Source organism: Prionailurus bengalensis, chromosome C2 (assembly GCF_016509475.1).
Source record: "Prionailurus bengalensis isolate Pbe53 chromosome C2, Fcat_Pben_1.1_paternal_pri, whole genome shotgun sequence".
Taxonomy (NCBI): domain Eukaryota; kingdom Metazoa; phylum Chordata; class Mammalia; order Carnivora; family Felidae; genus Prionailurus; species Prionailurus bengalensis.
Genome location: NC_057350.1, coordinates 2,449,468 through 2,477,389, shown reverse-complemented (window position 1 = coordinate 2,477,389; position 27,922 = coordinate 2,449,468). Strand labels below are relative to the sequence as shown.

Genomic DNA, 27,922 nt, shown 5'->3' with positions numbered 1-27,922 from the left:
AGGTGACGTCGTGCATTTTGACCCCACTTCTCGGGTATCCGGGCCAGATCCTGACAGCCTGGCTGACCAGCAGCAGGGGAACATGCCGGAAGACGGCCAGCCTCAGCAGAGCCCCGGGCCAGGCTCACTTTCTGGTGCCCGAGAGCCTGGCACACAGCAGCTAGGACCCACCTAGGGTGGCTGCAGCAGGACAGGTGGTGGCCGAGGCTCACAAAGAAGGGCAGTCATCGGAACCAGGCCCCAGGACCACTACCAGCCCCACGCCACGTCCATCAGCCCTTGCCAGGTCCCCCACTTAGCCCCGGGGATCAGCCCTTGTCAGGTCCCCCACTTAGCCCCAGGGACGCGGGCCGGGAGGCCAGCTGGACCCAGACAGGAGGGTGTGGTGCTGGCGATGGGGCCAAGGGGTGGGTGCAGCTCTCCGGGGGGGTTCTGCCGATGGACTTTCAGACCAGAGCCTCGGGGGCAGGCCAGGGACTGGCTCCTTACCTTCACAGCCGTGGGGGCTGTTGTGCAACAGGCAGGGGTGGAGTGGGGCCCCCGCTGCTCACAGCCCGAGGCCCGCCGGCAGGTGCAGGGGCGGAGCGGGGCCCCCACGCCGTGGAAGGAGCTGTGGTGCACACTGAGCCACCAGGCATGTCCCGTGTGGGTCTCCTCGCGTGAGCCCGCGGGAAAGGAAGCTGGGTTCACGGTGCCGGGCGTGGGGCAGTGCTGCTGGGGCAGGGGCGAGGGGAGGCTCCCCGACTCGACCACGGCAGTGGCTTTCCAGGCCGTCCCGCCGCACAGCAGTGAGCTGTCGTGAGTTGTACCTCGATAAGGTTGACTTTAACATCAGATTCTCCTACCTCACGCCCTAGTGATGGAAACAGCAGGTCAGCCACAGAACCTAGGAATCTGCCTCAAAAAGCATGACGGCTGAGGTGCCGATCTCTGAGCTGGCTTCCGGGGACCCTGGTTATTCTGGCCCACGTGGCCCGAATCCGAGATGGTGGGGGTGCGGGCAGAGCCGGGTCTGCTGGAGCGGTGGGGTGCGGAGAGCCTGCCACGGGCCGGGCTCGGTGCCGTAGGACAGACAGCAATGCCAGGTCTGGCCAAAGCCATTGCCTCCAGGGCAAGGAAGAAGCGTGTGGTCAGGCCCGGCCGGTGTGTCTGAGACTGCTTTACCGAAGGGCCTCTGCCCGTGGGAAGAGCGTGGACCCGGCCTGACTGCCTCCTCTGGAATTGGGTCCTGCTCCTTCTCTCGCTGTGACCCTGAGCCAGGCACGGAGCCTGTCTGTGCTTCTGTTTGCTCAGAGGGGGGTTTGCAGTGACCCCTAGGAGGCAGTAAGACGCTTCTCAGGGCGGGCACTTCAGACACAATGGGCTGGGTGGGTCGGGATTGCTCGTGGGGCTGCGGGCATCCGAAGGTCTGGCTGGAGCCGAACAGTCAGCCTCCGCGTCCAGAGCCTGCCGCTCACATGTCCTCCTGGCAGGGCGGCCAGGTCCCCCAGAGCCAGCTATGTAAGGACCAGGGGCCGGGCAGAGTTGTGCTTTTATGACTCGGCCTTAAAAGTCACTGCACTTTATTTCTGGCCCAGTCGGTTTATTCTCTGGGGGTGGCCGGTTTCCGTGTGCCCGCGGGTGTGCTCAGCTTGTAAAGTGACGCAGGGCCTGCCCTGGAGGGTCGGGGAGCCTGGTGTGTGGCTCAGAGCCCCCTCTGCACCCCACCCCCAAAGAGGGCGCGGGCACCTTTCCCACGGACCAGGTCTGCGGGTGCACCGGCCACGGACAGCCCTGAGTTTGGGTCACGACTTCCTGCTTGGTTCTCTGCCCACAAGGGGGTCACGGGGCAGCTCACGGGACAAGTTCAACCAAGAAATGTGAGCTTCTGTCTTCACCGTTGAAAATAAGAAATGCATTTGAAAAGGGGACAAAAACTGGTCAGGTTCCTGGGTGAGTCACCGCCTTTGTGTTAGAGCCAAAACAAAGGCTTTTAGCTTAAAAAGTACACCACTGTTTGGGAATTAGGAGGCATTAGTTACGGTATCGTGGATCTGTTTTCCTGGAGAGTTCGTGTGCAATTGGACGACGGTAAATGCGTGGTAAAAAGTCTAAAATAAAAACTCTCTGTCATGCCGTTTCCTAGAGGGAATCACTGGTAATGCTCGGGGACATTGGTTCCAGTCTTTTCTGCCTCTCTTGTGTGCCCGGGGGTGTCCGCGTGTGGGCCTGTCGGGTGCGGGGTGGGGTCGCGGGGTGCGGCCCCCGTGAGCTGCTGGGGGTCGGGCCCCAGGTCGGGGCCGTGCCGTGAGCACCGCGGATCCGTCCCCGGGGACTGCGGCCGCCAGGGCCCCCGCACCCTCCTGACCGCTGCCCCCTGTCCTTTGCAGGACGGCCGTTCTCGCTGAAGGACCCTGCACTCGCTACTGAGCGGCGACCATGGGCCCGCTCGCCTACCTGAAGACGCAGTTCGCGGTGCACCTCCTCATCGGGTTCGTGTTCGTGGTGAGCGGGCTGCTCATCAACTCCGTCCAGCTGTGCACGCTGGTCCTCTGGCCCCTGAGCAAGCAGCTGTACCGCCGGCTGAACTGCCGCCTCGCCTACTCCCTGTGGAGCCGTGAGTGTGGCCCGCGCCGCACGGTGGGGGGGGGGGGGTGACGGTGGGGGGGGTTCTTTCTGCCGGATGAGCCCCACACACGCCGCTCCGTAACGGGCAGGGGCCCCCGGGGGTGGCGAAGGCTTCCGATGACGTGACCGGGAGGCGGGGGCCTGGCTGGCGACCCCCGGGCTGGGAATTGGGGGCTGGGGGGGGGTGCTCCAAGGTGCTCAGGGCTGGCTCCTGGCCAGGACACGAGTAGAAAGACGTTCCCCTCCCCCGCAGACTCTTGGTCTGGCTGACCCAGGTGACGTTGCCGCACTTGACCGCTCGGACCCGCAGAGACCAGTTTCCTGAGGTTTAACGTGGGGTTTTGGATATTTGAGAACAAATGACACTCAGCTCAGCACCCCCCAACCCCGTCCCTGCCAGCACATGGGCCGGCGTCGGCTCCCGTGTGCTCCGCCAGCCCGTCACCAGAGCGTCGTGAGGCAACCCTCGCGTGGCCTGTCCTCTGGTACCTATCTGAGCATCTCTCTGTGGAAGAGAAGGGCTCCTGCCTGCGTCCTGGACGCGTGTGGACGTGTGTGTCTGAGGCCTGTATGCACGTGTGCGTGTTCAGACCTCGACGATAAAGCCCACCGTTGACAGAGGTGAACGCCACACGGGGGCCTGGGGTGGGGGGGAACCAGGCACGTGTCAGGAGGGCAGCTCGCCAGCGGGCGTCCACAGCTCGAACAGCGGCAACTTCTGACAATTGATCCACAAAATAAGGAGATATCTGCCGAAGTCCACACGTACAGACATTCTCGTCTTGTCATTTCTATATTAGCATAAAAGTGGCTGCAGCCGCAGTGCCCATGAGTGGAGGCCGGCTAGGGTGAGTCCGCCTGGCACAGCCGTTACCGACCGGGGACCGTCTCTCGACTTGATAGAGAACCATCTTCAACGTCCTTTTTTCCTAAAGTCTACTCATTTATTTTGAGAGAGAGAGAGAGACAGCGCAAGCATGCGCAAGGGGAGGGGTAGGCGGGGAGAGAGAGACAGAATCCCAAGCCGGCTCCACACCGTCACCGCGGGGCTCGAACTCATGAACTGTGAGATCGTGACCTGAGCCGACACCAAGAGTCGGACGTTCGACCGACCGAGCCACCCTGGCGCTGCTTAAGACACACTTTTAAGCGCAAAGGGAAGGTCTCCCGCAAAGTACGCGGCATGCTGGTTGTTTTGAACACCGTGTGTATGAGGTGGGTGCACGTCTACACGGCCGTTCGTGCCCAGAGGGTCTCAAGGGGTCAACGGGAGACTGAGTGTCAGGGAGTGCAGGGAGGAGGGCCTTCTACTTTTATCCTTTTTTGTTTTACTTATTTGCTGTTTATTTTGCCTTTTTTTTTTATGGTTTACGTTTATTACACGTCTGACTTTGTACCGTTTCCATTTTTTCGCGTAAGACCATGTTTCTTTTCCACTAAAGAGAGAGTAATAGCCACCGTGTGCCTGCCGTGTGGGGAATGGTGGGTCTCCATTCGCCCCCCGGTTCCGGGGCAGAGAAGGGAGCCCCGTCGAGGAGGCCGTGACCTCCCGCTGCCTCTGCCAAGGCCAGCACACCAGCCTGTGGCTTTCTCTTGCCTTACACACGTAACAGCTTCAGTGCCCAGGGTTTGGTTTCTTTTCTGGATGGGACACGATTTGTGTGTGGGGGTGGGGTGGGGGAGAACCAGAATTCCTCTGACGTGAAAAATACAATGAGTTGTTGATGAACGTATGACGTGATGTGAGCACACACCCAAAGGGCAAATGCTAATCGATAAAAACAAAATTGTAGACTCCGCCTCCAGCAGGATCCCGAGGAGCTCAGTCCAGGAGAAAGCCGGCTGGGTTCACAGGAAGTAAGGGAACCTCTCAGCCCCGCCCCATCCACCCAGCAGAAAGCGGGGTGCTCACTGAACCCCGAGGTTGCCTTCCAGGGGCCCCAGCTGGGCCCGCTGCAGGGGAGGGGGGACGCTGGGTCTAAACCAGGACCCGGAGCCGTGGCCGGCGGGGAGCAGGTTCGCGGCACCTCTCGGGATCAGTATCTCCGAGTTAGACCTGAGGAATCTGTCAAGACAGATAAGATGGGAATTCACGGTCCGAGGAGAACAAAAGACTGACAGACAGTGACAGGTGTGACAAAGAATCAAATAGAACTTCTATAAATAAAAACCGTAATTGTAGTTTTTAAATTTTTTTTTTTTCAACGTTTATTTATTTTTGGGACAGAAAGAGACAGAGCATGAACGGGGGAGGGGCAGAGAGAGAGGGAGACAACAGAATCAGAAACAGGCTCCAGGCTCTGAGCCATCAGCCCAGAGCCCGACGCGGGGCTCGAACTCACGGACCGCAAGATCGTGACCTGGCTGAAGTCGGACGCTTAACCGACTGCGCCACCCAGGCGCCCCCGTAATTGTAGTTTTTAAAGTGAACGCTTAGAAGACGCGTGTTCCGTCACGTTGGACCCTGCTCACGAGGGAACGGGCACGCGGGGCGCACACGTGCGGTGGAGCCCCGCCAGGGAGGTGTGACACGGGAGCGACGAGAAGGAAGGGGGGACGCGCAGGTCTGTGGGGGGACACGGGGAGGCAGCACCGGGGGCGGTGATGGCCGAGGACGCCCCCGGATGGACGGAGACGTGGTTCTGTGGCTCTAGGGGGACAGCGCGTGCCCAGCAGGGAAATAAACAGAATCCACACGTGGACCTGCCCCAGGGAAGTCACAGCCCACGGAGACAAAGGGCAGGCTGTACAAATACCCAGACAGGAAAGCCGGGCACCTGCCGGCTGGACAGATGGGCCTGGTCTCGGCCCAGCGGGGTCGAGTCAGGGGCCGGGAGGCTTTGACCCCGAGGGAGCCTCACCACCCTGGCCCAGCTGCCTGCACAAGTCGGGAACCGCCAGAGGCCAATGCACAGTGGCAGCCCTCACAGCCCACGGACAAGCACCTGAACACTCTCTCTGGTGAGAATAAAGCTGACAGCACGACAGGGGCTGAGCTGCAAGAAAGAAGGAAGTCAGAGAAAACGGCAAGCAGGTACCTCCGAACGATCTTATTGCATAGTGATGCCCGGTTTGTGAGGCTGAAACGGGTCCGGGTGGGGATGGGGGTGGGGGGCGCAGTGTTCCGGTCCCCCACCCCCACCAGCCCTCCATTCTCATATTTGCCAGGAAGAGAGCGGCCATGTCACCATTGGACTTGGCTAAGGGAGGGCAGGGTGGGAAACAGACATCAGACCAACCTCAGAACTATTAGAACAAGGTAGATTAAACAAGCAACGACAAATCCTTTTTTGCAAAACAAAGTAGCGGAAAGCGTGGAGAGGAGAAAACGTGCTGGAGGGGTGAAGCGGGCTGGGTGGGGCCCCTCACCCCCCCCCCCCCAGCAGCCCGGCCTTCTGCTGCTGAGTGCCAGGCCATGGGAGCCCCCAGGGCACCTGCTGAATTTGGGGGTGTTCTCCACGTTACCCTGAAATACAGGGGCAGGTCCTCCTCATGTTAGGGCCACGTGGGAGGCTCCCCTACGTTCCGGGGGCGCACGGTGAGCCCTGGAATCTCAGTGCCCCCGAACCTGCCTTCTGTTCAACTGGATGTGTGGTCCTGTCCCCGCCCCGTCAGGCCTGGCGCCCTCCCGCTGACCTCTGCGTTCCCAGCATGACTGTCGTCTGGCCACAGAGCTTAGGGGCACACGCGTGGAGACGCATGGCCTGTTCCGGGCCGACCCGGCCGAGACTGAAGCTTCCCGGCTGCAAAGGAGAAAACCGCCGGCCCCACAGCAGAAGTTGATGCAGGGAGCACGCCCGCAGCGACGTTCCTTGCGGGACTGGGGTAAGCAGGGAACGCTCGCTCACCGTGGAAGGGCAAGCATGTACCTGAACGGAGGGAATCGCAAAAAGATTAGTGAGGGCTCAGGAGCCAACCAGCAGAACTGCTAATTCCAGATGCTCCCCAGCTCGGCCGGGACCACAGGCAGGGACCCTCCGCCCACCGACGGCTGGCAGGAAAGAGCGGCCTTCCATCAGGCGACCCTCTGAAAGGGCCGATCTCCAGGACAGCGACAGGGGGCAGCCGGTGTCCATCCGTCTGGTCACTCCCGGGTCAGACCTCTCCCTCCATCAGAAAGGCGGAGGTCCCCAGTGCTGGCCACGGCGAGGGGCTGCGTTAGGAGGGGGAAGCCTGCCCGCCAGCACACATCTGCTTGTGGGACACCACCCGTGTCCTTGCGCGCAAACGCGGGTGCCACGTGCCCAGCCGCCCCCCACAGGGCTCTTCTGTGCATCCGGGCTGCTGCCCTGTGCTTCCCCTCGGCGGTCGTGGGGACCCGGAGAAGCCTTACGTGCGGCGGTGATGTGCTCGCGTCCCTCCGTTCTGATGCAGCGCGCCTGCATTTGTGGCCGCCTTGAGATCCAACGCATGGCGGGACGTGGTCGTCCTCTGCCTGCCTGCAGAGTGCGGCCGGGCCGGGCCTCAGTGTCCTCACCGCTGTCACCGGCCAGCACGAAGGGCCGGTGGCTGTTCTGAGCCCGCGCCGTGGTTTCCAACGGTGTGCTGTCCAGGCCCGTCCTGGGAAGCGGTCGTGGCCACAAGGGGTGTGTAGACATCGTTATAAGTGCCAGCGTGAGCGAGGCACGTGTTGTCAAGCCTAAGTGAAGACACGGCCTTGAAAAAGATCCTTCTTAGGAAATTCCGTGTCTTGCGTCAGTCTTAGATGAGCACTGTCTCGCTCTGTTCCGGATGCCTCCGTGAAATGCAGCGATGGCCGGGAAAGCCGGCATTCGCGGGACGTTGACCGCGTGGCGGACCCCACAGCTGGCGCACTGCCCTCGCTGCCCTTGGCGTTTCTGAGTCTGGAGGTCGAGGCATCAGTGGCCCCTCTCAAGCTGATGATGAGGAAGCGTTGCCGAGTCTGCCCGCGCTCCCAGCGGCGTCTTCCACGGGAGTCGACAGTGGGACACCTTCAGTGTCCATCGATGGATAAGCGGATGGGGCAAATGTGGTCCGCGTACAGTGGAAAACAGAGGAGGAACTCCTGCCACGTGTGACCACACGCAGGCAAGTGCCGGACCTCGTGCTGAGCGAAATAAGCCGGTCACAGAAGAAGCACCACCCGGCTCCGCTCATATGAGGGACCCAAGGTCGGCAAACCCTACAGGCGCACAGGGGCGCAGACTCTTGTCGTGCGAGGTGAGAAGGTCCGAGAGGTCCGTGGCCACCAGCACCGTGCCCACGCGTAACGATGCTGGCTTGTGCGCCGAAGGTCTGTTAAGAGGACAGACCCCAAGTCTTCTTACTAGAGTAATAGGAAACCGCTTCCTGGTGCCCTAGCCGATCGCTTTCGGAGCCACGGTCTCATCCACGGTCTCTCGTGGACCAGCGTGCACCTGGAACTTTGCCCAGGCCCTGCCGGACTGCTGCCATCGGCCAAATGACAATCGGCCGGAGAGGGAGGGGCAGGAGCAAGGCTCGTCACCTGGTGTGGGCGTCTGTGGGGTGCGGCTCTCCGGGGGTGGGGGGGCCAGGGGAGCCTGGTCCACAGGGGATGTGCTTCCAGATGCACAAGTGGCCTTGTGGCCTCCCTTCTTTCTTTCCTTTTCTTGTCAACAGCTTTACTGAGATAAAATTCACCCACTTAAAGTATACTGACCAGCGGTTTTGGGGTTCAGCCCAGAAAGGAACCCCGACCCACCAACGGCCACTCCCCTCGTCACTGCGGTCAGTACGCTACTTTCTGTCCATGGATTTGCCCATTCTGGACATTCCTGCAGCAGGTGGTCCTTGAAGACAGACTCACACTGAGCACGATGTTGTCAAGACCCGTCCACGGTGCAGCTGGATGACATTACCTGGTGCGGACAGACATCGTGTCCCATCCGTCCAGCAGTCTGGGCGCTCGCGTTGTTTCTGCCTTCTGGCTGTCACGAACAATGCGGCTGTGGGCGTGCGTTCACAGGCTTTCGCGTGGACATCTGCGTTCGTGTCCCCCGGGCAGATCCCCCGGGTGGGGTCGTTGGGCCTTCCCACCTGTCTGTTCCGAGATCGCGCCCAGTACTGTTCCAACCCCGGCACCCGCACCGTTTTTGCGTCCCCACCGGCGCCGTGCGGGGCTCCAGTGTCTCCAGCCCTCGCCTACACTTGCCCCCGTCTGTGTGTGACCGTGGCCGTCCTGATGAGCGGGAAGGGATGTCTCACTGTGGCCCGGGTGTGCGTTTTCCTGATGACTGACGATTCTGAGCGTCTCCTTGTGTGCTCGTTGGCCACTTGTGAATAACCTTTGGAGAAGTGTGTGTTCAGATCCTTTGTCGTTCCACGCCCCTGCCTTTCTCCAGTGCAGTCTAACGTGGGATAGACGTGGCCACGACTGGCGGGTTCACGGGTGCTGAGTCAGCCTCTGACCGGTGGCCTCTTCTGTGGACCCCGCCTTGGGTGGCAGGGACTTCGGCTGGTGAGTTCAGGTATCATCCGAGGCGCATACTTCTCATCCAGCTCCCATCACGGAGGAAGGTGAGACCCCAGAGGCTGCACGATCGGGAGCGTGCCGGGGGCAGAACTTTTGAAGCCCCCACGTTAGGCCGGGCTGATGGGGACGCCCATCAGAAGGAGAAACCAGCCTCGGTTCCCTGCTTCTTGGGTGTCAACGTCACAAGCTGTAGCCCGTTGAGTCCTCCAGAGGCCCCTGTGAGGAAGCTACTGTTTTCTCCTGTCTGTAAATGGGGACACTGAGGCCTGGGAAGTCAGGCTTGGAGCCCAGTCTCCAGGCCCTGCCCTCCATCCTCAAGGGACGGTCCCCTCAGAAGACGGATGGGCTGGTACCGAGAAAGAACGGGGCTGCCCCGTGGAGACCCTGAGCCCGCAAGTCGGGCTTCCTGGTCTGTGAGGTCACCTTTTTGGGGACGCCTGGCCCGGTCGGTGGGCCCACGCTGGCTGGCAGTGGCTCAGCACAGCCACCCTGCTGACCACAGCAGTCCCGCAGCTGACTGTGCGCGTGCGCCCACCCCTCTCCCCTCCCAGTCGGCGGCTGCAGTGTGACAGGTCCTCAAATCACAGCACGTGTGAGAATCACAACTGGACACGAAGACATTCCTCTGAAATTACTGGCTCCCTCTACTTCCGCTTTCTGGTTTGTCTTCTACCTGACTTACGTTTAAATTTTTTTAATGTTTGCTAATTTCTGAAAGAGAGAGAGAGAGACAGAGCGTGAGCAGGGGAGGGGCAGAGAGAGAGGGAGACACGGAATCGGAAGCAGGCTCCAGGCTCTGAGCTGTCAGCACACAGCCCGATGTGGGGCTCGAACTCACAGACCGTGAGATCGTGACCTGAGCCGAAGTCACACGCTTAGCCGACTGAGCTATGCAGGCGCCCCTACCTGACTTTTGTTTAGAAAAGGTAATTATAATTTTGGAAAATCTAACTTATGAAACATAAAGCGTCAAGACTCATTTCCAGCAGGAAATCTCGCTCTGGATGGACATTCTGTAAACGCCCCCTGGAGCACAGGCTCGGCCTGTGCCCGCCCACAGTGGGGGCCCGGGTCCGAGCGCAGCCCCCTACCCGCTCACGCCGCTCCCGTGTGTCCGCAGAGTTGGTCATGCTTCTGGAGTGGTGGTCCTGCACGGAGTGCACGCTCTTCACTGACCAGGCCACGGTGGACCGTTTCGGCAAGGAGCACGTGGTCGTCATCCTCAACCACAACTTCGAAATCGACTTCCTCTGTGGGTGGACCATGTGCGAGCGGTTTGGCGTGCTGGGGGTGAGCCACACAGGGGTCCCAGGGAGGTGCTGGGGGTGAGGGATGGGGGGTCCGGGGAGGTGCTGGCGGTGAGGGGTGGGGGGTCCCGGGAGGTGCTGGGGGTGAGGGGTGGGGGGGTCCGGGGAGGTGCTGGGGGTGAGGGGTGGGGGGTCCGGGGAGGTGCTGGGGGTGAGGGGTGGGGGGTCCCGGGAGATGCTGGGGGTGAGGGGTGGGGGGTCCGGGGAGGTGCTGACGGTGAGGGTTGGGGGGTCCCGGGAGGTGCTGGGGGTGAGCCACACGGGGGTCCCAGGGAGGTGCTGCGGGTGAGGGATGGGGGGATCTCGGGAGGTGCTGGGGGTGAGGGGTGGGGGGTCCGGGGAGGTGCTGGGGGTGAGGGGTTGGGGGTCCGGGAGGTGCTGGGGGTGAGGGGTGGGGGGGTCTGGGGAGGTGCTGGGGGTGAGGGATGGGGGGTCCGGGGAGGTGCTGGGGGTGAGGGGTTGGGGGTCCGGGGAGGTGCTGGGGGTGAGGGGTGGGGGGGTCCGGGGAGGTGCTGGTGGTGAGGGATGCGGGGTCCGGGCAGGTGCTGGGGGTGATGGGTGGGCGGGTCCGGGGAGGTGCTGGGGTGAGGGGTGGGGGGTCTCGGTAGGTGCTGGGGGTGAGGGATGGGGGTCCGGGGAGGTGCTGGGGGTGAGGCATGGGTGGTCTGGGGAGGTGCTGGGGTGAGTGGTGGGGGGTCCGGGGAGGTGCTGGGGGTGAGCCACGTGGGGGTCCCTGGTGTCTGGGTTTTCCTTCCCAGGAAAGGATGTTTTGGTCCCTCTGCTCCCAGGGTCTGAGGTCCAGGCACCCACAGCTCCCCGGGGCTTGTCTTGAGCTCAGGTTTCTGACATTTCCTCTGGGGAAGGCTTACCCAGAGTCCCTGCCCGCTGAGCTGTGTCAGGTAAAGGCCTGTGAGGTAGGCCGAGGAGCACGATGCAGAGAAAGCCACTGTGCCTGGCGGCCCCGGGTCTCCCTCAGGCAGCCCCAGGCCCGGTGGCCACGGCGGGCGCCCTCCCTCCGCCAGGCCTGCGCCCCAGCCTCCTCGCCTGTGGGACAGCGCGCCTGCGTGCTTGGGGTCACGCTGAAACCGGCGGCCGGGCTCTGAGCCCGGCCTCCTCCCTGACGGCGAAGTCCCCAGACACCCAGCCGGTCCGGGGCGCCTGAGCGGGTTCTGACCCTCCTCACCTGCCCCCCCCCCCCCCGCCCCCAGAGTTCCAAAGTCCTGGCGAAGAGGGAGCTGCTGTACGTCCCCCTCATCGGCTGGACGTGGTACTTCCTGGAGATCGTGTTCTGCAAGCGGAGGTGGGAGGAAGACCGGGACACCGTCATCCGGGGGCTGGAGCGCTTGGCGGACTACCCCGAGTACATGTGGGTGAGTGCCCGTCGGCCGCCCGTGCCCAGAACCCCCGCGGCCTGGGCCTGAGCCAGCCGCTGTCAGCCCACGGGCTCTCCTGCACCTGAACTTGCAGGCCGGGGCGTCCCTCCAGGGCCGCCTCCTCCACCCGCTGCAGCCCAGACGGGAGCCCCTTCCTGCGTCCCCAGTGGGGCTGTGGGACCAGAGCTGCCCTGAGGGCCCCTCAGGAGACTTCTCTGCGGGAAGCAGCTTCGGGGCGGGGGGAGCCAGGTTGCGGAGCAAACCCCAGGGACCCCGTGGTTCTGGGGGATACATTTGTACCTCGGCCCCCAGAAGATCTACCCTGCTGTTCACAACATCCACCCTTCGGGCACCTGGGTTTGATGGGATGGCCATCTGAAATTACAGATATCAGTCGGTTTGAAGATGGTGTCTTTCTTTTTATTTTTAAGTTTGTTTGTTTTTGAGAGAGAGAGCACCCGTGCGCACCTGTGTGAGTGCGCGTGTACTCTGAGCGGGGCAGAGAGAGAGAGCACACGTGTGAGCAGGGGAAGGGCACAGAGAAAGAGAGAGAGAGAATCCCACGTAGGCTCCTGCACTGTCCGCACAGAGCCCGACGTGGGGCCGGAAATTCCGGAGCCGTGAGATCATGACCCAAGCTGAGAACGAGAGTCGGACGCTTGCCCAACTGGGCCCCCAGGCGCCCGAACGGCGTTTCTCTTTCTAATCTTTCTTTCCGGTCTCTGGCAGAGTAGTTCTTTGAGAAGCGGCTTCCCTCTCAGCATCCCTGACCCTCACGTCAAGGCAAAGGGATGAAGGCCTGTTTTCCGCTCAGGGGGGCGGAAGGCCGCAGGGACACCTTCCTGCTTCCGGGAAGCCGCGTTCTGCATTCTTTGAGAACGAGTGAATTGCCGTTAGCCGTCGGGTGAGGGACTTTGTGTGGCGGGAGCGTGGACCGCAGCCCTGAGCGGAACGGCGTTTTCAGCGATGCCACGTGCTGGTCACCGGAGTGTTCCGTCCGTTTGACAGATTCGGTGACGCGCGCCTTGTGGGTGGGAACGTTCCCCGGGGCCCGTCGCCCGGGTAACCTCCGTCCCCGCTCCCGCTCGTGTCCTAGTTCCTCCTGTACTGCGAGGGCACGCGCTTCACGGAGAAGAAGCACCGCGTCAGCATGGAGGTGGCCGCCTCCAAGGGGCTGCCCGCCCTCAAGTACCACCTGCTGCCTCGAACCAAGGGCTTCACCACGGCGGTCCAGTGCCTCCGGGGGACAGGTAAGCGGCCGCCACCCGCCCTGGGCTCTGCGAGCAGCAGGACGGGAGAGTGACCTGCCCCGAGCCACGCACATGACATGGGAGATACAGGCGGAGGCAAGTGGGTGGGGTTAACGTGTGTGAGGCTGTCGTGTCCTTTCTGACACGATGGGACGCTAGTTAGTGGGGCATCAGCAAAGCGATGAGAAAGCGTGTAAGCGGGAACCTTACGAGGGGAGCCGTGTGTGTTCCTGATTAATCCCAACGGAGGCAAGATCAAAGAGAGGGGACAAAGAGCAGAGCGTGTAGGAGGCAGCCAGACAGTAAATTTGGACACGGACGGTCAGTAACTAACTGCACTCGACCCGCGTCCCCACGTGGCAGGAAGGTGAGCCTGCGGCGGGGCGCAGGACTGTGCGGGGCGGGTTCGGGGCTGTGCGGGTGCTGAGCTGCGCGCGCGTGCCGTGCGGCGTGGGCACGATGCTGTGGTGCAGGGGTGGGCGCTGAGGGATGTGGGGGCGGAGTGATGCGGGCGCAGGGGCAGGTGCGGGTGCGCTGCGTCCCTGGCCCAGGGCTCACCCCCACCTCTCCCTACAGTCGCAGCCGTGTATGACGTCACGCTGAATTTCCGCGGAAACAAGAACCCGTCTTTGCTGGGGATCCTCTACGGGAAGAAGTACGAGGCAGACATGTGTGTGAGGTGAGCTGGGAGGGTCCCCGCCAGTGGCAGCCACCCCCCCCCCCCACACCCACCTCCCCAGCCCCTGGCACTGGGCCCTCCCTGCGCCCAGTGGAGGCAGCCTTCTCCCCAGGACTGCAGATGTGGGGACAGACACAAGCACCCCTCCTGCAGGGTGGAGGGGTGGGTGCGGGGGTAAAGGCAGAATGTTCTGGAAGCTCAGGGGGAGCAGCAACCCGTTCTTTTTAAAAGGGGCTGAGTGAGGTTCAGCTTGGACAGTGACCAGCCTTGCTCCAGACAGAAGGGTGAGCTGTCCCAGCTCAAGGGGCCGATGCTCTTAGTGGGGACTGTGAGGCCAGCTCGAGCGTGATTCCATGCGCACCCTCCTGCTCCGCTTTCTGTCCGAATATCCCTGGGGAGACTTGTCCGTCCCTCCGTCCCTTCAAATGCCCGGGAGGGCAGGACCTTCCCCGGCTTGTGGGCGGGTCCCGTGGAGCCGTTAGCTCCTGTGTCTGACACCCGCCAGCACCGGCTGGGTGTCTAGCCGGTCACGCTGGCCCTTGTCAGAGGCCCGCCTCCAGTGAGTGTGGAGAACATGAGCAGGTACATGTTTGAAATGACAACACCTAGTCTCCCCACCAGGAATAAGTTTGTGAATGTGAAGAGTAAGTCGGGAGGTTTTTTCCTTCTGAAGTTTGCAGCAGACCGGCTCGAAGTAGGTGTAAGGCCTCGTTGCATCCTGGGGTGGGGAGAGAGCCCGGGATCCTTGCCCTTAGGCCTCTAGAACCACCAGGGACTGCGTGGCTGATCTGGGGCTGACCTGACCCTGGCCGTGATTCTGACCAGAACACATGCCGTGGTCCGGGGCAGTGACAACAGTGGCGGGCTCTGTGTCCTCCCTCACTAGCCGGTCCCCGGGGAGTCAGGGGTGCGCCTCGGCCACCGGGGTCCAAGCTGGCGGGTGAAGGAGCTGGGGGACCTCTGCGGCCCAGCCCCAGGCCGGTGCCCACGGCCGCCGCACCGGTTGCCTCTCCGAGTGGACAGTGCCCCCTGCCCCCCACCAGCAGGAGGAGACCCGTTCCTTCCTCTGTTCGTCGTGCCCTTTATTGCAGAAGGCATGGAGTTATATGTTACCTAATTTCGTAATGGATATGTGCTTAGAGCTTCTAAAGGCTTCAACTTCCTGTTTTGTGATACTTGCCATTGGGGTATTTTGAATAAAAGCAGGATTCTGACGAGTGTAAAACATGCTTATAATCCAGCCAAAGTTCTCCTGGCCCGAGGGGGCTTTCCCCTTTGACCCCACCTCCTGTCCCGGTGAAGTTGCCCTGGGGACAAGGTCAGGGGCATTTGGTGGTGGTGGCCCGAGCTCCCGGTGTCTGTGCTGGCCCTTGGGGCAGAAGCCTTGAAGAGGCTTGAGTCGACACCAGGAGATAGGTGCCAGTCGTTATCTTTATTTTTGGCACCATTTTGAGTCCTTATTTAAAATTTTTTTTTAATGTTTATTTATTTTTGAGACAGAGAGAGACAGAGCATGAACGGGGGAGGGGCAGAAAGAGAGGGAGACACAGAATCGGAAACAGGCTCCAGGCTCTGAGCCATCAGCCCAGAGCCCGACGCGGGGCTCGAACCCACGGACTGTGAGATCGTGACCTGGCTGAAGTCGGACGCTCGACCGACTGAGCCACCCAGGCGCCCCTTGAGTCCTTATTTTGTACGTTTCATACTGCACGTGGCCGCCTTGTGATAGAACGTGGCTGCGGCATCCACTCTGGGATGTGGCTGTACAGCCAGGGAGGGCAGTCGAGTGAGTTCGAAGCCCTTAGCAGCCATCCCTCTGTAGACAGCCCCCTTCTGAACTTCGTGTCCTCACCTGTGGCACACCAGTTCCCAAGAACTTTGGGGGTCCACGGAGCCCCCCAGAGGCTGCGTGTCATGTGGCCCTTGCGTCACTCCCATGTCTGACAGCACATGTGCTTATAAAACTTTGCTGTTTTCCTTTCAAATAAGGGGAAGATCGGGAGGTCTAATCCGCAGAAGCAAAGTTCTCCATTTTCTTAGAGACAGGGTTAGGATGCCTTCAGCCACAGAGATTCTCCCAGGGCCGCCCTTACTCTGGCCTGCTGGGTGGGCCCCGGCGCCCCCTGCTGGCGATCTCAGGTGCCGCAGCTGCCGCGGTCCCCGTCCTTGCCCCCCGGTTCCCCTCCCCCCTGGACACCCGGGCTCCAGGGCCGGTAATGCGGCTGCTGATCACTTTCGTAAATAAGTTCGTGTCTTCCCTGGAGTCAGCTGTCTGTGAGTGAAGATTGAAGTCCTGAATCTCTATCGCTTTTCGTATTTGGAGCATGTAGCTTTCGTTTGTGAAATACATAGTTTTCTTGGCCTAGTGGAAGACACTCTCAGTTCTGACTATTTCCAAAGAACGAACCATTAAGACCCAAACTCCTGCTGCAGCCCACAAATGCCCGCCCTCCACAGTGGGAACGGGGCACGATCTGCTCAGGAGAACCCCTCGTGAGAGTCGCTGGCTTTGCCTCAAAGGTGAATGGTCTCCCGGCCCTCCCTCCGGGGCCCCCGCGGTCCCGCAGGGCCCCAGGCGCTCCTCTGTGCCCGGGGGGACGCCCTCGACATTTGTGTCTTTTTAGGAATTGAGAGTGAGGCGTGACCAGAAAAGGCGGGGGGAGGGGGCAGAGAATAACCGAGCTGTGCCACGATTATGTCCCCTTTTCTGTGCGATGCCATCCAACAGTGAGCCACTTTGCTCTCAATCTTAACAAAACAGGAGATTCCCTCTGGAAGAGATCCCGCTGGATGAAAAGGAAGCAGCTCAGTGGCTCCACAAACTGTACCAGGAGAAGGTAACTCAGCTTTCCTCCCCGGGGGCTGGTGAAGAGGTCTCGAAGGGGCGGCTCGCAGGGCAGGTGGGACCTTCCGGAGACGGGGGCGGGGCGTCTGCCGTCCTCGAACACTTCTGCCTTCTTTATTCTTTCCATTTTCTTGTGAGAAATCAACACGCTGGAGACGAGCGTAAAGGATAACACGGTGTTTCTACAACCGCGGCTGGTTAACGTTCTGTCACGTTTGTTTCCTTTTTCGTGTAAAAGAAGGTATAGATCTGTAGCCTCCACATATATACATATATGGCGTGTGTGTGTGTGCGCGCGCGCGCCCGCACGTGTGCACGCCACAGGTGACATGAGGACATTATCCTTGTGCCACCCACCCCGGTCCTTCCCTCTCCATTCCCCGGTAGCACGCCCTGCCCTGAACGCCCTGCCAGCTTGGTTTCCGTACGTGGGCAGGACGTTAGATCTTCATCTTCAGCATCGTGGGAGGCTTAGAGAATGAGAAAGTCCTTTCTGCATTCAACAAGTACCCTTTCAAAGGCACTGACGAGCTCTTAAGAAAATCTGGGAAATCTCTAAGGGTCAAAAAAGGAGGTTGAGCTGAAAAGCAGGTGGCGAGCCTGTGACCCGGGAATGCCACGCTCCAGCAGCGGGTTTTGCGAGTCCCCTTAACCTGGAGTCTTGATTTTTAGCGCCTACCCGGAACAGAAGATCAGGGTTTGATCTCACGCCAGGTCCCTGAGATCCTGAGATCCAGGCCTCAGGACCCTCCGAGAGTTTTCCCTCGCACGGTGAACTGAAAGAGACCTACTTTCCAGCGCAGGGAAATGGCTCTGACGCTCCCCCTTCTCCTCTTGGTCTGAACAAGGGCTCCCTGATAACACGTAACCACAGGTCTGCCCTCGAACGGCTATGCTAGCAACACAGCTCAAGGAGAATAGAACCAAAATATCAACTCAAGTGGTTCTAGGCAAATCACTAGAGTTCCTGAGAGAAGCCCACGCAGGACCGGAGGGACGTTCCTCCAAACCTCAGCTGCTCACGATCTCCACGGGGAAAATTCTGTCGGGGAGGAGCTCATAACCAGACCACGTGGGCAGGGCGCACAAAGAACCGAAGAGGTAAACTCTCCAAAAACTGCAGCCAATGGAACTGTCAGAGACTAAGATCAGTGCGTCCGAAGCGATGGGGCACAAAGAAGGAACTGAAAAGAAAAGGGAAGGATCTGCAGAAAAACCGAGTCGAATTTATAGGCAGGAAAAATCTAGCTGTTGACAGTAAAATCTTTTTTTGTTTGTTTGTTTCAACGTTTATTTATTTTTGGGACAGAGAGAGACAGAGCATGAATGGGGGAGGGGCAGAGAGAGAGGGAGACACAGAATCGGAAGCAGGCTCCAGGCTCTGAGCCATCAGCCCAGAGCCCGATGCAGGGCTTGAACTCACGGACCAGACCGCGAGATCGTGACCTGGCTGAAATCGGACGCTTAACCGACTGCGCCACCCAGGCGCCCCGACAGTAAAATCTTAATTGATAGATTGAACAGCAGATTTGATACAGCTGAAGACACAATTAGTGAAGTGGAAGATGGAGAAGAAATTCCTGGGCAGGTAGCAGGAGGGAGTGCAAACATAAAAGGAAGTACAGAAAACACGGAGGGCAAAGTGAGAGGTCCAGAAAAGAACTGCTGGTGGGTAAGAGACAGGAGTGGTGAGGAGCAGGGGTCAGAAGACCGCCGTCAAGCTTCTAGCACTCGTCAGGTTCAAGAGCCACAAGTCTGGAACAGGGTAAGTGAAAAGATATCCACTCCCCAATTATCACTGAAATTGCAGAACACCAAAGACAACCAGGAGCTCTTAGAACAACCAGAGAGAAAAGACCGATTCCCCGGGAGGGAATGGCCGTCACGTGGACATTAGACACACATCTTACTATGTATCACAACCTCTTCTGAATGTCTTACGCACGTTTTGTCCTCACAGTAACCGCACACAACGCTCTGGCAGGTGCATACATTATACGTGAATACACGTAGAAAAACAGAGAGCACACACAAAATAGAACAAAGAAAATAATAAAAACAGCATACTTCATTGTGATGGAAAGCAAAGCCACAGGAGTGAGTCAGCTGTACCGCATGCTTTTCCTGTGAAAATATTAATGATCTAGAAATCCCCGGGCAAGACCGACCAGTTAGAAGCGTAATTGCATCAGTAGAGACAGAAAGGTGAGCTGACCAGAGAGCAGAGGACAATGGTGAGAGCAGCATCTCTCACTTAATGCCCGTACATTTGAAAACTTAGACGGAACGCGGGATTTCCAAGAACACAGCTCTCTCCCGAAGAGAAACGCAGCCTACGTGCAGAATCCGAACGGTGTGTGTGTCTCGGGTCGGTGGAAAGGCAGACCTGGCACTCGCCAGTTGGAAGCGGGGAACGCGTCCCTGAATCTAGGTCCGCATCAAAGAGTTTGAAACTCTTGCCACAGACATTTGTGAGCAACGGCATTTGCGCAGCGCGAGATGAGCCATGACCTGGTGGGGCGTTACTGGGAAATAGGGACCCCGTGTGTCCGCTTCCGTTCGCTGCGATTCCATCCGCGTGAATGAACTGCGGACCATCAACACGGCTACACCTTGGGGATGTGGTGTACGGAGACAGCCGGCCACGGTGTGTGGGGGACGTATGACGCCCCTCACGGGAGGCTGCCAGCGCGTCTCGCACGCGTGCCCGTTGAGCGTGTGTGTGATGGGTGTGGGGGGAGCATGGTGGCCCCGGAGGGGACGGAGCGGGGGCCTCATCTCCGGCTCCCAGGTGTACCTCCCCAGATCACCTGGTGCAAATGCACCAAGTGACGAGTTTTGACATCCGCGACTTTTTGGGGTATTTTTATATTACCTGCCATGTTTTTCTCGAGTATCGAGACATATACTAATACGGTAGGCTCGGCTGTCCTTCCTGTCACATGTATTTTACAGCAAGGACCGCATACCGTGTGCTGTCTGTTTTTTCTTTCTCCGGTCACCATCGTTTTTATGTCTGTCAGCGTTGACGTACGCAGATTTAATTCACTCCTTTTCTTTTAGAAGATCTTTAAAAAAAATTTTTTTTTAATTTAATAAATTCCACCCCCGACGTGGGGCTCGAACTCACGACCCCAAGATCAGGAGTCCCGCTCCAATGATCAGGCCAGCCGGGCACCCCAGTTCACTCCGCTTAAATGCCCTCTTCTGGCATTGCGCCACGGGTGACGGCCTGTTGTCCCCTCTGCGGACAGTCAGTTCGTGTCCCGCTCTGTGCTGCGCGATTCCTGGAGACACGGACTCGTGCTGTCACCGTTGGCGTAGCCTACTCACTTTGCGGAAGGTTTCTAAGCTGTGCTTCGAGGAGACGCCCAGTTCACGCTGAGCGTGAGAGGCCCCTTGCCCCCCCGGGTCGTGTGAGTAGAGGGTCCGGCTGGCCCCCTGAGCGACCAGACTCAGCACTTGGATCCCGATGCCACAAACAGCCTCTGAGAGACGTTGACACCCTACACGGCTACCTCCGGTCATAACCTAAGAACGGACCACGCTCTCACCAGCGGAGTACAGAGGTCGGGCCCCGCGGCTTCCCCATTCTGCAGATGTGGGACGGGGCTGCGGGTGCCAGGCGGAGCCGTCCCTGGGCCTCCCGGCCTCCTGCCCTCACACTGTCTGCGTGCCTGCTGCACGGTCAGGAAGCGGTACCCTGAGGCCAGCGCTCCTGCCTCCCGGCCACTCGAGCCCTCCTAGAATGTGCGCTCTGGGCCCGTGGCCCCGGGGCCCCTCCGCCGCCAGGCTTCGGGGGGATGAGGTCAGGGGTCTGCAGGCGTTGGCGGTTGGGATCCTCGCCAGCGCCAGCATGTTGAGCAGAGGTTTGCGAGGAAGGGAGCAGGCGGGGCAGGGGAGGGTCGGGAGGAGAGGGCACGAGCTCCGAGAGCCAGCTCCAAGAGGCCGCCTCGGCGGGTCGGGCCCAGCATTTCGTCTCAGTGAGACAGACCCAATGGGACCGAGTCTGAATGCTCCCGTGTGCCGTGGGTGAGTGCCGTTCCCCCTGAAATGCGGGCCAGGGCCACACGCCGAGTGCATGTGCACACTGGCGCACGCTTCCCGCCGGGGGGGCCCCGTTCAGAACGGTGCGAGGAGCGGGTGTGTACGTGCCGCAGGGGGCTGCGAGCACCGGGCTTTTGTACAGGTCCACCCTCAGGACAGCGGGCGGGCTTGGCCGCCTCCCTCCCCCTCCCCCACCCCTGCAAGCAGGATCCTGCCACCACTCCAGGGTGGGTGTCGACAGGGGGTGGGCCTGAGCCCTCCCGGTTAGACAGGGCAGTGGGCGGGACCAGCAGCCCCGAGAGGAGCCACGCCCCCTCCCCAGGAAGCAGACAGGTGCCTGCAAGAAAGGATGCCCCTGACGGGAGGAGCCCCTCCCCTGGGAGACCTGGGGGCAGGGGGATGCGTTGTGGCAGGTGCACGACTGGGCTCCAGGCAGGTCCAGGCCGTGCCCCACCCGCCCCGCCTTCAGAAGGTAGCAGGAGGCGATGAGGTCAAGGCGGAGGTGACTGCCTGTGCCTGGCTGGCTTTGAGCTTTGACACAAGCAGCCGAGGGGCTCCGCAAAGGACACACCGTCCCGCATCTGCCGCGCACTCACGGCTCGCCGCTTTCTTTACGCGGAACTGTTTTAGGCTGAGTCCGTTTCCGTGGTCAGTACCGGTCAGTACAGCGGCCACTGTCGTTGACTCTTTCAGGACGCGTTGCAGGAGATGTATAACCAGGAGGGCGTGTTTCCAGGAGAGCAGTTCAAACCTGCCAGAAGGCCGTGGACGCTTCTGAATTTCCTCTTCTGGGCCACGGTCCTGCTGTCTCCTCTTTTCAGCTGTGTCTTCGGCGTCTTTGCGAGCGGTTCCCCCCTCCTGATCCTGACGTTCCTGGGGTTTGTGGGGGCAGGTAACGCACGCGAATGACAGCACAGCTCAGGGTCGGGGATCTTCTGAGCGCCAGCCGCAGAGCTCCGCAGGGAGCTGGGTGCGCCTGGAGCCCTTTTGGCCTCAGAGAGCGGGCTCTGTCCGCTAAGCCACAGGGTCGTGGAGACCACGGCCCGGTCCCGGGGCCACGTGCTCTCGTGGCATCCCGTGCTGAACTGGGCAGACGCCTGTGGGGAGTCCCTGAGCTACTCCGCGTTCGGGCTTGGGGGGCTTGGGGGAGCTTGATGGTCTGAGGGTCTCTGAGGACATGGTCATTACTGTCCCGAACAGAATCACGGGCGCTCAGGACTCCCCAGGTATTCTTGTCGGAGGGACGGGCACCCAGTCTGTCCCTGGGCACCTCACAGGGCAGTGCAGCCCCCACCAGGCCCCCACCCACCTCCTGTCGCTGGAGGAGCGGAGGCCATCACTCCCCCCCAGACGGGCTGAGCACGGCAGTGGGAGGGGCCGGGGGAGGGGAGAGGGCTGGCCTGCCATCCCCTCGGGACCCTGCCCAGTAGCGAGTTCCCTCGTGGGACGGCCAAGCCATCGGTCTGACCTTGCCTCTTTCCTATTTCAAAGCTTCCTTTGGAGTCCGCCGGCTAATAGGAGTAACTGAAATAGAAAAAGGCTCTAGCTACGGAAACCAAGAATTTAAGAAAAAGGAGTGATTCCTGGCTGTGGTTGCACACACGTAACCCGACGGCGGTGTCCAGTTAACTCAAAAACAGAACCACACACCCAGATCGGAGGAAAAGACACTTAGAAACTATTTTTCTTATTAACTGGTGACTAATCTCAACCAATAAACCTTGAGCCAAGAGCAAAGCCGTCGGAAGGCCTGCGGACGAAGACGCCAGCGGCACCCCGGGCGGGGTCCCAGGGTCCCACGAGCCAGGCTCCGAGGGCGCCGTGCATGCGGGCCCACCGCTGCGGGGGGCCGGGTCCCACCCCACCGCGACCTCGCGAGAATTCTGCCTGCCAGAGGGAGCCTTCGGCCGCTTTCTCTTCTTAAACTTAGATCCATTTTTGGTTTTTACCAGTTATTTTGGGAACTCCCCCTGCCCCCCCCCCGCCTCCTCCCCTGACCCCAGCAAACCCTCCCCGGCCCTCCCGGGAACGAGGACATGTCAGCCCCCAGGCCCACAAAGCACCTGCCCGTCCTGTCTTCACACACGGGTGTTCTCGGGTGACCAGGGCGGGCCAAGCGCCAGGTGGCCGGGCAGGTGCCCCTGAGCTGGCGGTGGGGACGCCCCACCCCGGCTGCCTGGCTCCTCCCTGAGCCTGTGTGGAAGCACTTTACATCCGTTTCTAAAGTGATCCGCCCCCTGAGACCTCTGTCCCTCTTTTTCCCTGCTCAGTCCTCAGCCCCTCTACTGGGCCGCACCCCTGCCGCCAGCCCCGGGGACAGCTGCCCTGCAGCCCACGGGCCTCTTGGATGTTGGTTTCAAAGAACGTCCCCACCAGACCTCCTCTCTTCTGGAGGCGGTTGGAGACTGTTCCCTGGGAGCTCGTCGGCTCCTAGAGGTTTTATTTTTACTGTTGGTCTGTTCATGGCTCTCGTCTCCCTCAGAAGTAGAGGTGGTGGCCCCCCCTCCCTTCCCCGAGCAGGTGCCTGGGTGCCCGGGGCGGGGCTGGGCACCTCCTTGCGCAGGCTTCACCTGGGAGCCTGGGAGCACTGCCCCGCCTCAGCTCCCCCTGCTGGGGGGTGTCTGCCAGGGTCCCGACTTCGCTGCAGCCCTGGACGTGGGGCTCCCCAGCAGGCCTCTCCCCAGGCTCGGCTCAAGCATCCCGCTGTCCACCCGCTTGCATCAGACTTCTTTCTTAAACCTCCCGCGTGCTGTTTTCAAGTCACACCCCCCTCGCCTTTTTTTTTTTTTCCCCTCTTTTTAGCAAAGGAAGGAAAAGTAACGGGTGTTAGCCCTGGTGCACTGGAGCCAGCGTGCCGAATAGAGGCAGGTTGGATTTTCTAGGAGAAAAGGTGGAGGAAAGAGGCATGGAGAAATATAGACTAAATTGGACAAGTGCCTCTGCATCAGCCCTAAGTGTGTATTCTGGGAGGCTCTCTGGGGACAGCACGCGGTCTCTAGGACGAGGACGCTGCTGGGTTCTGTGTGAGAGCACCCCGCCCTCCCCCCGCTGCAGGGGGGGCCACCTCGGGTTAGTCTGCTCTCCTGTGGCATGCTGCTCCCGGCTTCCGTGTTTGTGTCCTGTGCTAACTCACTAACACCTAAAGCATCTTGAGAACGGTGGGAGGGCACTCCTGTGTGCATGCGGTCCCTAGAAGGCCCAGGTTTAGGTCTTGTACCTTGTAATTCATGGTTCTCCTTGGCCAGAGAAGTTCTCCCCCCCTGAAATGACTACGTACCGGGCACCCTCCTCCCGGAGCCACTGGAGGGGCCGTGCGGGGTCCGGGTACGACGGAGGCTGAGGGCGGGCGTAGGTCTTAAGTCTCAGTGATTCCCTTCTGATCTCACACAGATGAGCCCGTGCATTTGGTGCCCAGACCTTGAGAGCAAGCAAACCTCACCATGGACGTTTGGGGGGGGTTGTTTTTTGTTTTTCTGTTTTTTGTTTCTTTTTGGAGGGGGATGGATTTTGCTTTACGTCCGCTTTAGAAGGAGAGGGAGAGGGGGCTCCTTTAATTTTCAAAATTAATAAATCGCAGAATAGTGCTTTTCTTCTTTTCTTTTCCTTCACGCCCACAACTCAACATCGTTGGTGGCTGACGTCACGTCCACGTGGAGGCCACGTGTTTGGACGGTGCCAGCGGCCGCGGCGGGGGGTGGCTCAGGGCCCGGACTCTGGCGCCCTCCACGCGGGGCGGTGGGCCGGGGAGCGTGGGCGACGTGGGCAGACCCCCTCTGCCGGGCCAGCTTGCCGCTCCATGCGCCTCCAGAGCCCTCGCCCCCCCTCGCCGGAGGCCCCCCGCGAGCACCCCACGGGCTGAGCTCCAAGCCTGGGGACCGCGAGCGGCTTGCCTCTCAGGCACCAGGTGCCGCGTCTGGTTCGCCCCGCCCAGCGAGTGGAGTTTGGGTTGTGGGTGCCCCCCCACCCCGTGTCCAGCTGGGGAGAGGACCACAGATTCTTTGCCTGCCACCCCCCCCCCGAGTTCCAGGGGCTTCTAAGGAGCCTGTGGCACTTCCTGGTGACTCTGTGGCAGCTAGCAGCACCCGGGGACTCTGGTGGCGTCAGTGACGGTCCCCACTGCATGCAGGCGAGGAGGCCCTGGGGAAGGGCTTCGCGGGTCAGAAAGAGAGCCCGTCCTCGTTTGCGATTAATCCGAAGGAAGAAGTGGCACCGGCCGTACTGGGCCTGGTGGCCGCGTCCTTCCTGTGTCCCCTCCAGCCCGCCCTCAGGAAGCACAGCCTCTCGTAGACACGAGCTCTGCATCCACAGACCGCTAAAGAGCAACAGAAAACGGCGTGAGCAGCACTCCATTGTCAACAGGGCAGGAATGCTCACTGACGCGTGCTGGGTCTCTAGCTGTCCGTCCCCGGGACCCCTCCTCGTGCACCGTGGCTCGGGAACCCTTCCTTCCGCCCATGTAGTTCCCGAGCGTTGAGGCCGATCTGAAGAAACAGCAGTGGGCTCAGTCACGTGCGGTTCGGGAGGCTCCCGTCTGTCCGGGCCCACGTGGCTACCGATTTGTGTCCTCTCTGGGGTGACGGATAAGTAACTCTCTGCATGTTGCTTTGTCTCTGCCCGAGACGCCTCTAGGACCAGCCAAATAGGATCTTTCCAGCCTGCTGGTTTTCAGCCACACCGTTCAACCTCGTGTGTAAACTCACGCTTCAGATTTCGCACCCAGACCTGCATGCTTTCCCCGGCATGCGGCACTCGGTGTTTAGCGGTGTGATGTGGCTTCTAACCCTTCCGCGGTGTAACCAGGCTTAGGGCCAACACGGAGGGCCCCGCACGCCTACCTGCTTCCTCTGGACACGGCACGTCCCTGGCCCATGTGCCGCCCCTTTCTCTCACGAGGTAGCTCCTGAAGAAAAGCGAGCCTCCGTGAGCACCCGGGGCCACCAGGGTGCACGCGGACGTCACCCCCCGGGCTCCACGTCCTCGCCTCTTGGGGCCCGGACACGCGCACACACACACACACAGGGTCGGGTCTGGGGCGGAGGACGTGACGCTCCGTTCCGCTTGGCTGGGGGATGGACACACATGCGCCGAGTGTCACCGCAGGCATTTGCTGCCGTCCGGTTTGGTGAAACCGGTGACGTTCCCACAAATTGCTCGGGGACGTGAGGGGACAAGAGCACTTTTTGGGGACCCAGGAGGTGGCTGGAGGAGTTGACACTGGTCAGCCCCGCCACCAGCCGAATATTCTTTTCAAAGACGATTGCTCAACGGTTCTAAGCCTTTTGTCTCTTTGTTCACAAACCTTTTGGTTTCTTTCTGTTGCAAAAGGGGACAGAAATCGCACTGTGAACGAGGCACTGAAAGGCACTGAGTGACTTAGGCTGGTTGAATTGAGCCAGAGCGACTTGATTCAGTGGAGACGCACCTCTGCTCTGCTTGTATTTATTGTCTCAGAATCGTGCGCCGTGACAATCAGACGCGACTTGCCTCGATGCCGGGAAATTCAACTGGCTTCTTGAACGTAAAGACCGTCCATAAGCACTGTAACTGTGACGGGAATCTCTCTGTCGGGAAAAACCACGCGAACCATTGACTCGTGCAGGCGACGGGCGCTAGGGTTCTTCTTCCATCACCGATGACCTATCACACCTGACTTTCGGCCAGTTTCGAAGAGTGATACGTTATATACAGGGTGCAAATGTACTATATGAATGTTTCCTTTTGTACACTTCATTTTTTACAAGTTTTGCTACTCACAAGCTGTATGTAGCTGAGGAGAGCGGTATTTTTGGCCTCTAGGAGCCTGTGGGGGTGGGGTGGGGTGGGGCTTGGGGGGGGTTCCTTAGATCTTAAAAGCGTGTGTCCCAAACAGCTGGCTGTGTTTGCCGCGCTCCGTAAAGATCACTTTGTACACGGGCATGTGCGAACCTGCCTGAGTGATGGTACCTTCTAGATAAAATGCTGCAGGCGCCATGCGTGTTTACTAAGATCGCTGCTGTCCCAGAGAAGGACGAAGCCTCCGCAGGAGAGGTGAGCGCGACCTCGGCCTCCTTCTGTTCCTTTGCTTCTCGCCCGGGTCGCCCCGGGGGGAAGCGGCGGACCTCCCCGCGCGGGCCGGCCACCCGCACACGCCACCCCCTGAGGGGCCGCTCTCTCTGAGGCTGTCCTGCTCGGTGCACTTTTCAAGCTTCTCCATTTCATAGAAGATGCCTTTGGAAGGGGGAAGTGCAAAGGAGGGTGACCGTCTGGCAAGGGCAAAGGAGAAAGTCGGCGGGCGCATAGAGTGCTAAGTGACCCTCTGCCTCAAAAGGGGTCTCAAAAGCCATCGAGAACAAAAGGTTTTCCAATGTAGGCATGTATATATCAAAAATTATTTTTTTGTAAGAACAAATTCATTCTGTGGAGAAAACCAAGGAACAATTTTTCTTCTTTATAAAGAAACGGACTCTTGTTAGAACCTATTCTAGGTTCTCATGTGTCTGTCTTGTGGAAATAAACTGAGCTGAAAGAATCACGGTGTCCCCTGTCCTCCGGAACGGCCCCCCAGCGGTGTGCTTTTCTGTTGTGCGGGGGTGGGGCCATGTCCACGTCCACGTCCACGCTCCGCTCAGGCCACCCGAGGCCAGGCTCACATTTCGGGCTCTCCCCAAAGCCCCACGTCTACACTCGTTTTTAAAAAACTGGTCCCCAGAGCACCCCTGCACCAGCCCGTGCACACGCACATGTACACACGCCCATCCGTGCACACGTACACAAACACAGGCGTGGGACCTGGGGTGGGACGATGCTATCTTCCCAGGAGGCAAAACCCGTCCCGCTTGGTCTTCTGGAACGGCAGGGTCCGGCCAGACCCTCGTCACCTACGCGCACGGTTCTGCTTTGTCCGTGCGCTCGGTCCTGTTGGACATGACCGGCCACGGACGAAGACGGGTGGCTGTGGAACGCGCCCACGGGCTCCTCCCCTGGAGTCTCACGGACACCTGGGACACCTGGGCCCTCCCTGCTCGACCATGAGCCCCGCCTGCTCTGCGGGCCCGCGTCCCAGCTCTGCTCTGGCTCTGTGGGGGAGCCTCCGTGTGTGGGTGTCGGCCGCTGGCCGCCGGAGACAATGAGGAGTGTGAGTGAGTGTGCACGAGCACGTGTGCACACACGTGCCAGCACACACGTGCGTCTGTACACGTGTGCCAGCACACACACATGCGTGCACACATATATCAGCTTGTGCACGTGTGTGTGTGCCTCCGTGCACGTGCCACCACATGTACGTGAACACGCAGAGGTATACACGCACCCCGGACTGTAAGGGGAAACACGGGGTGCTCATATAAGAACAACCCCAGGGGTGCCTGGGCGGCTCGGTCGG

The 27,922-nt window shown here is 60.3% G+C and overlaps 1 protein-coding gene across 6 annotated transcripts in view; it reads left to right on the top strand.

Annotated features, from left to right (window-relative positions):
* Positions 1 to 27,070, top strand: part of AGPAT3 (1-acylglycerol-3-phosphate O-acyltransferase 3) — an 84,550-nt gene extending 57,480 nt beyond the window's left edge. For 5 of the 6 annotated variants that reach the window (XM_043593476.1, XM_043593479.1, XM_043593475.1 and 2 more), the window contains exons 2-9: positions 2,370 to 2,596; positions 10,182 to 10,351; positions 11,577 to 11,738; positions 12,838 to 12,991; positions 13,568 to 13,670; positions 16,432 to 16,507; positions 21,256 to 21,454; positions 22,054 to 27,070. In XM_043593476.1, the coding sequence (XP_043449411.1) occupies positions 2,419 to 2,596; positions 10,182 to 10,351; positions 11,577 to 11,738; positions 12,838 to 12,991; positions 13,568 to 13,670; positions 16,432 to 16,507; positions 21,256 to 21,454; positions 22,054 to 22,142 (1,131 nt within the window). In that variant the 5' untranslated portion in view covers positions 2,370 to 2,418 and the 3' untranslated portion in view covers positions 22,143 to 27,070. Of the gene's footprint in view, positions 1 to 2,369; positions 2,597 to 10,181; positions 10,352 to 11,096; positions 11,268 to 11,576; positions 11,739 to 12,837; positions 12,992 to 13,567; positions 13,671 to 16,431; positions 16,508 to 21,255; positions 21,455 to 22,053 lie in introns of those variants that run through there. The other variant, XM_043593481.1, reaches the window with a different exon arrangement.
* Positions 27,071 to 27,922: the final 852 nt, after the last annotated feature.